This window comes from Cicer arietinum, chromosome 4 (assembly GCF_000331145.2).
Source record: "Cicer arietinum cultivar CDC Frontier isolate Library 1 chromosome 4, Cicar.CDCFrontier_v2.0, whole genome shotgun sequence".
NCBI classification, from domain to species: Eukaryota; Viridiplantae; Streptophyta; class Magnoliopsida; order Fabales; family Fabaceae; genus Cicer; species Cicer arietinum.
In genome coordinates, this window is record NC_021163.2 from 22,862,546 (window position 1) to 22,870,962 (window position 8,417).

Genomic DNA, 8,417 nt, shown 5'->3' on the forward strand with positions numbered 1-8,417 from the left:
TGAAATTTCCGGTTAAGTAGATTAACTACCAGATATTTCAAAAATTTGATATTTCTGGTAAGATAAATGTAACTACTAGATATTTCAAAAATTTGAATTTTCCTGTAAGAAAAATGTAACTACCAGAGATTTGAAATTTCCGGTAAGGTAAATGTAATTACCGAAAATTTGAAATACGAAATTTCCGGTAGTGAATATTTGTTTACCGGATTTTAATGAAAAATTTTACATACTAGAAATTTGGTTGAGAGGGTAAGATTTTGAAGTAATTTCTTTTTACCATTCAGTCAATGAAATTTTTAAAGATAATTTTGAATTTTTAACAATTTGAAGTATAAGGTTAATTAGGGGTACCAAAGCCAACTTTATGGTGTTGCTTTATGTATGCTTGGGCTGACCAACCTGAGCTTGATTCAATTCCATAAGGCCAAACGATAACGGGGCTTTCTAATAAACAGGAAAGTTGTCTTTTGTACTCCCTCAATCAACTCTATACTCTTTATTTAAAAATTTTAGGTTTGAAATATTCAAAATACCTTTAATAAAACTGTAAAAATCAAAAAATTCTCTCATACCCCACAAGTTGTGTTTTCAGGAAAAGTAAGTGCTGTTGATTTTTTTTTTTTTTATCGGAAATTTTAGGATTAATGAAATTTCCGGGTGATACTTCCGGAAATTTCAAAAATGAAATTTCTGGTATTGATTTATAACTACCTGAAATTTGAAATTTTTGGGATGTTCACCGGAAATTTCATTTTTACAATTACAAAATTGTTTATTTAATAAAACAAAAATAATTATAATATTTAAAAAAAACAAAATATTATTAATAAATGAAATAAAATTATATTATATTAATAATAATAATAATAAAGTAAATTAAATTATATTATTAAAATTTTATATTTTTTAAATATTTTTATTATTATTTTTTAATTACATTAATAATATTTTACTATTATTATTTTTTTTTTTGTTTATTAGATCAGAATAAAAAATATGATGGAGTTGCTAAGAAAATAAGTTGTTATTTTATAAAATATTCGCAATAAAAATAGCATGGAGTTGTAAACAAAATATGTTGTTATTTTATCGGCAAAATATTAGGGACACGTTATTTGTTTTGGCACATTTAGTCAACCATTTGATGTATTTTTTTCTTCAATTTAATATATTTTATTTATTAATAATATTTTGATTTTTAAAATAAATTACAAATTAATTAAAAAATAAAAATTCTATTATTAAAATAAAATAAAATAAATTAAATTAAAAAAAATGCAGTTGAATAAATGTGTCAAAACAAATGACTTGTTATATTATAATAACTTTCTCCTTTTTTTCTAGGTCTGATAAATAAAAATTAATAATAATAATAATAATAAAATTTGAATTTAATATTTTTTTTTCAATTTGTGGTATTTTTTTCTTTAATTTAATGTATTTTGTTTGTTCAATTTATTTTATTTTATTTTTTAATATAATTTACTCTATTATTATTATTATTATTGTTATTGTTATTATTATAAAAAAAAATTCACATATTAGTTGTGTTTTTTCGTTCATATTTCAAAATAAATAACATACTAGATTTTTTATATTTTCGGTTAAGTAGAGTAACTACCGGATATTTTATAAAATTGAAATTTCTGGTATGATAAGCGTAACTACCAGATATTTCAAAAATTTGAAATTTCCAGTAAAGAAAATGCAATTACCGAAATTTTCTAATTTTCAGATAAATATAACTACCTGAAATTTATGGCACAAATGTCTGGTATTATACATAATTTACTAGAAATAAGAAATTTCTGGTAACATAATTATACTATGAAAATTTGAAATACAAAATTTCTGATAGTGAATATTTGTGTACCGAATTTTAATAGAAAAAATTTAAGAACCGAATATTTGGTTGAAGAGGTGAAATTTTAAAGTAATTTTTTTTACGATTCAGTTAGTTAAACTTTTAAAAATAATTGAGTTTTTAACAGTTTAAAAGGGTATAAGATTAACTTAGAAGGTACAAAAGCCATCTTTCACAAATGGGAGTTGCAGAGGCTTCTCGGTGTTTTAGCAAAAAGTCTGAGTTTCGCCCAGTTAGAAATGACCGGAATCTCCAATCCCATAGTGGTTTTTTGGGATGAATACTGTTACCGAACGTTCCAATTCAACTACACATTCTACCCAAATATTGAAGGGTGGATGATCAATCACCTAAACAAAATGGATACAAACTTGAAACAATGTAAAATTAACAAGACATAAGCAAAGAAATTTTTTACTATGTGCTTTTGCTATACCTCTACCCAAACATTTAATTTTATCTTTTTATTAAATAGAAGACTAATCTAAACAAAAAGCAAAAGATATTTCTATCCCACCAAATTAAATTTGTGTTTTACAAAACTTGTGGAAACCTTAATTTTAAGATTTTTCCGATTTTTAAATTACAAAAATGTTTTGAAAAACTTAAATTTTAAATTTTTTAAAACATATTTATCTTTTAGAAAACTAAAAATTCAATTTACTGGTAACTCTATTTTTTAGTGATTTTTTTAAAGGAAACAAAACACAGTAAAATGGGGTTTTCATTAGTGTGTCTGAATGATACTAGCGTACAAAGTAAAAAGTTTCTAGAAAAGAAGTAGAATAGAACACATAATTTTTAAGGAACAATGACAAAAAATAAGACACTCATGAAAATGCACTGAGTCTTAATAAATAGAGGTATTTGATTAATCTCACAGTTAGGTATAACAGTTTTGTAGCTGAATTGACTGCACTACTTCTTAACTTTGTCATTCAGCAACACTTTACAACATTTAGAAAATATGAAGAATAATTAGACTGTTGGAAATACTTTATCTATCAAATAATATTTACCGCATAACTTGTGCCTTGTGGTATATGAAATAGCAGAAATGAGAAAATCATCATGAGAATTTGATTTGCTAAATAAATAAATGAAGATGAATGTTGACTATTTCATGTACAAGCCCTGCAAAAACAAAATCCTATTAGGTTGTATAAAATGTACTAGTTAGATGTCTTTCCCTTTGTTTGATAATAAGAAAATCATCATCATAATAAAGTGAGGAAATAAAAAAAAAAAAAAATTTCACTTTTGACAAAATGAAAAGAAAAACATGACAATGGTGAAGACTAAAATAATGAGTAAATGCCAAATTTGGTTCCTAAAATTGTAGGACAATATCAACATAGTTTTCCATGTTATAAATATTCCAAAATTATCTATGAGATTACAAAATCTTAATCAAGTTTGTCCCTCCATTAATATCAACATAGTTCTTTTTTCCATTAATCTTAACATACTTCTCCATGCATTTGACACTAAATAAATAATATTAACTTATGAAGGATACATTTGATAACAGATCTAGTAAGAGGGAAAAACCTAATTAACATTTTGCAATTTTAATGATTATTGTGAAATATTGATAATGTGGAGGACTAAGTTGATAAAGATCTATAATCACACATATCAAAGAAGACATAAATAGATAACCTTACATTTGTTGTATGTATTGTTGCTCCAGTTGTCGTGCTAATATTCTGATTAGGGACCAGCTCAAAGTTCATGTTCTGTAGAAACACTGCAAGAGCAACTGTGGCTTCCAATAAAGCAAATTGATCACCGACACACTTGTGAGGCCCGCCACTGAATGGAATGAATCTGTAACATGTTTTGATTCTCACTATATCTGAGTAAACTAAAATATACAAATAAAAATACTCCATAGGATATACAAACAAAAAATACTCTCTAATGCAGACCTGAAATCCGTATTTGTTTCATTTGGCACTGGACCATCCAAATCAAATATTTCTGGCAAAAACTCTTCAGCCCTATCCCAAACCTTGCAAAATCATAATGAAATATATATATAATAGATCAAAATAGTGAGCTGATAACGAGAAATAATATGTGCGAGTGCGACATCTTGCCTATTTGATTCAATCTAGCAAAATGACAAGAAAATAAACAATGCACATGAATTCTCAATCACCTCAGTATAGCATAAAGATAGGACATGTAATTTTTGTGTGACATCAATAATTTAAACAAAGCAACCTATGAATGGAAAAACTAATCATCAGAACAGTGATAACATCAAATTGCTTTTAATGATACACTTATTTCTATACCGAAAACCAAAAAAAAAAGAAACAGGATAACTTCTACTGCACTACAAAATCAAACTTGCTTAGTAATTATTCTTCTTTCTCTGCTTTCCTCCTGTCCTTTAAAACAGAAAGGGAAAATCAAGAAAACAGAATATTCTTTTTGAAATGAAATTGAACAGGTTCTAACCATTATAAATATTCAGTTAAAAAATACAAAGAAAAACATAATACCAAACGGTCGATGCTGTCTTCATATGTATTATCATAACCATGATTGCAATACATATAGCTATCATGTCACATAGTTGACAATGGTAGAAATCAACTACCCGAAAAGAGGGAGGGTGTTATAAAGTATACAGGTCGGCTACATTCAAACCAAGAAGCTACATTTGACCCATAAAAGAAACCTTTTTTCACATAAGAGTATCAAGTAATACCTCAGAAGAACGATGTATGTTGTACACAGAAATCATAATATCTTGACCAGCATTGACTTTGTAAGCACCCGGAAGTTCATCAGGAACTAGAGCTCTTTTTATCAATACCTTAGGATACATAAAGTTGTATAAAACCATCAGAAACAATAAAATTAGTCAAAGATATTTCACAAAGAAAATTATTAAGTTTACACAGATGATGAGTGCTAGCAAGTAGCAACACTCTTTTTTATTGGTTGAAACTCAAACAAATCCTATTAATCATGTAGGCTCCACATAAATTTAGTTGGATTCGTATAAAATTCAAACAATAGAAGAGTTTGTGTTGAAAAAAATGTGTTAAGAGAGCGCATTCATAGCATAATTCCTAATAGATAATCAAACACAGTAGTAGTTACAAGCTAAATTTTGTTGTAATTTTCTTCGTAGTTTCTTAATGTCACCTGTATCCTTAGGTCTTGCGGCAAAAGTCATAATTCTCAGAATTTTTAGTGAATAAGATCATTAAATCAACAAATTTTACTCTCAAAACCTGGTTGTCGTATCATTAGTTTTATCTATTGATTTTCTATTTTACCAATCTAACTTTTTTCCATAACAAGAACCTAGACATAAGTTTAGACCCATCATACACAATATATATATATTACAAAATATTTTGTAACTCAAAAAGACATTAATACTGAAATTTGGTATAGCAACCTACAGGCGGATGTGGATAGAGCCGGAGCGACTCGATAATACAACGCGTCAAGAACTTAAGATTTTTAATATCTTCATAGGCAGGACGCCTTGCCTGTAAAACTTTGTCAACCTCTTGTTGCGCATTTGCCAATGAGGAAGAATCCTGCATAAACAGAACTAATCATTCAAAGGGGGAAGACTATAATGGAGCTCTTGTTTTGTTTTTTCTCAATGCTAACAATCATATGTTATAACACATAAATAGAGACATATAAATTAAAAAATAAGAATGGATAAAAGTTCACAAAGTCCATGAATCATTCTCAAAGCTGAAAGAAATTAAAATGTTACGAGGTCATTGAACAATTCTTTTAAACCACATTAAATTGGTTTTAAAGTTCACAACTTTCTACATTCACACCAAGATTAGCTTTGAAGACTAAAGGGAAAAAATCTGTAATTGGATGATTAATTAAAAGGAAAATCCAAAACAATATATGATACCTTACTTAGAAGATAAAGTGTCCAAGTCAGCACCGAACCGGTGGTCTCATGACCAGCAGCTAACATTGATAAAAGATCATCCCTTAATTGCACACTAGAAACCTGAACCACCAAGTAATAAAAATATACACATGAAGAACGTATATTCTGAATATATCGCTAGCCGCCAAAGAACACAATGATAAAAGGAAATTATACATTGGCAAATGGCAACAGAAATACTGCATACCTCTTCCCTGCTGGCAAGCAAAATCGGAGAATCCTAGGATCAGCATCATTCACATATTCATCGGCATCAACTCTTTCACCTTCAGACTCTACAATCTCTTTACATTTTACAATAAGATCTTCTACAGTTTTCCTGATAACAGTAACAGCTTTTTCAGCCTTTATTTGTCTTGGAATTATCTTACAAAGAAAATTAACCTGCAGCAACAAAGAACAAGAAAAAGAATACATGGTGATGAACACAGAAAAAATATCCAAATTCCATATCACGAATGGGAGATGAGAAAGAACCTGCCTTCCAATACGGCAAAAGATCGGTTGAGCAAGCCTCGGCCTCTTTCAGTGCAGTATAAACAGCTTCAATAACAGGACTATCTGAATTCAACGCATTAAAGTTGTAGTTGAATACAGATAAACCAATAACATCGAGGGTCAACTGAGAAAACTTGTCCTCCATGTTAACAGCAGTTCCGTTAAGTGCATCAGCTTGTAGCTTCTCTACTAATCTCTCAGCACATCTACAAAACACCCTATCCACCATAATAGACAAGTACCGTTTGTGAAGAGATGGAACCACAGCCCTGCTGCGCCTTGCCTAATACGTATAAGAAAATAGTTGAAACAAAAAGCCGGTTGCCTAAAATAATCTATAAACTTATTACTAGAAGCACAACTAGAACCAATTCAACTATAATGACTTATTTGAGCTTATTTACTGGCATAATGACTAGTGAGACTCTTTGGGAGAACTTAGGGAAATCGTTTATTACATATTTGTAAGTTGTTTTCAGCTTATTTTCATAAAGACTCTAAGATAGTTTATGAAAACAATTTGTAACTTATATGCAAACATTTTGACTTTATTTTATCTTTTGTTTATAGAAATAACTTTTACATAAACACTAATATGATAGGCACTCAATTAAGTTGTTCATCCAAGAAAGCAGTAAGTGAATAATTGATTTTTATACTCTAAGAGGACCAGCTAAAATGTGAGGGTTACTTACTCCATTAAAGAACTCAATATATACATTATATTTCACCAATCCAACCACCAAATTAAAGATCTTATTGATTAGATCAAGTCCACAAAATTTTGCAAATTTCAAAACTAAATGATATCCTTCATCAAATATCTTAAATTTAACGTGTAATGTACTTTTCCTAAACTTTTGTGTGCATGATCATTGAGGTAATATCATAATACCCAACAGCTGGAATGAAATTTAATATGTATGTTGAGTTAATAACTAATCAAAGTTACTCTATAGGTAACTTGATCTCCTCCATGTATTTTTACATATAAGAAACAAGAAATTGAGAACATTGATAAGCTATGCAACACCTACACTTCAAATTAAAGACGTGTTTAAGGTCTGACACAAATAGTTACATTCAATCACTTGTATTTTCTTAATTTATTGTCAATATCTACGTGTCAGAATTAGCCTTGTGTTTAAGGTCTATGTCTATGTCGGTGCATCATAGTTCCTCTATAGAATGACTTCAAGAAAGAAATAGAAAGTGGAGGAGAGAATGCTTGCAGTTGCAGCAGCCATATTATTATTACTTAACACATAAAACACTATAGCACAGCACAACCAAAACATCTCACATTGCTATAAAAAGTTTAGTTCATCATTCTAAAAAAAAAAACATAGCAATCTCATAAACACTCAAAGCCTATGTAGTACCGACACTTCTAATTTAAGACTTATCTCGGTATCCGACGACACCTGACATGACAACAACACATTGATTAAATTCAATTACTTTATTTTCTCAAATTATTATTAGAGATATTAGTTGGTTTGTTAGTTAGTTATACTAACTAGTTGTGTGTATCTTCATAGCACAAGGCAGAATAGTAAAAATGTTTGAGAATTGAAGATTACCGTCCAAAGAGGACCTTCAGCAATAGCGAAACCAGAGCCAAAAAGAAACTGAGAAACCTCAGCAACAAGACCTTTACCATACTTGCCATAATTCTTAAGCACGTGTTTAGCAATAGCAGGGTCACTAACAACCACAAAGTTTCTAGGACCAGCAGCTAAACGATAAATGGGACCATACTCATTCATCCATTTAAACAAAGGGAGAAAAAGAGCACCACCCAAAAGATCAGAAACATCATCGAGTTTAGCACTTGCTAATGGAATTCCAGAATCATCGTCTTTTCGTGTGGTTAGGGATTTGGATAATGAAGTGAGCCAATCAGGGCTTACCCATGAACTTTGTTTTGTGGTTGTTGATTGGTTTTTGTTGATTGAGGATTTTATGGAGTAACGGTGAATTGGATAAGGTTTTGGAGGGAGTGTGAATGGTGTTGTGGAGAGGAAAGAGAGAGAAAGATGAGAGGGAGAGAGTGAACAATGTTGCATTGTTTGGGGATTTACGTTGGATACTGTTCAA

At 29.5% G+C, this 8,417-nt stretch overlaps 1 protein-coding gene across 1 annotated transcript; it reads right to left on the bottom strand.

Moving 5' to 3' along the window:
- Nucleotides 1–2,717: 2,717 nt before the first annotated feature.
- Nucleotides 2,718–8,411, bottom strand: LOC101497194 (carotene epsilon-monooxygenase, chloroplastic-like). Its single transcript, XM_012714900.3, is given in 10 exon segments — nucleotides 2,718–3,001; nucleotides 3,535–3,697; nucleotides 3,799–3,881; nucleotides 4,590–4,697; nucleotides 5,296–5,436; nucleotides 5,778–5,879; nucleotides 6,007–6,026; nucleotides 6,029–6,203; nucleotides 6,301–6,600; nucleotides 7,901–8,411. Coding segments are annotated over 10 exon segments (1,596 nt in total). The 5' UTR covers nucleotides 8,387–8,411; the 3' UTR covers nucleotides 2,718–2,983.
- Nucleotides 8,412–8,417: the final 6 nt, after the last annotated feature.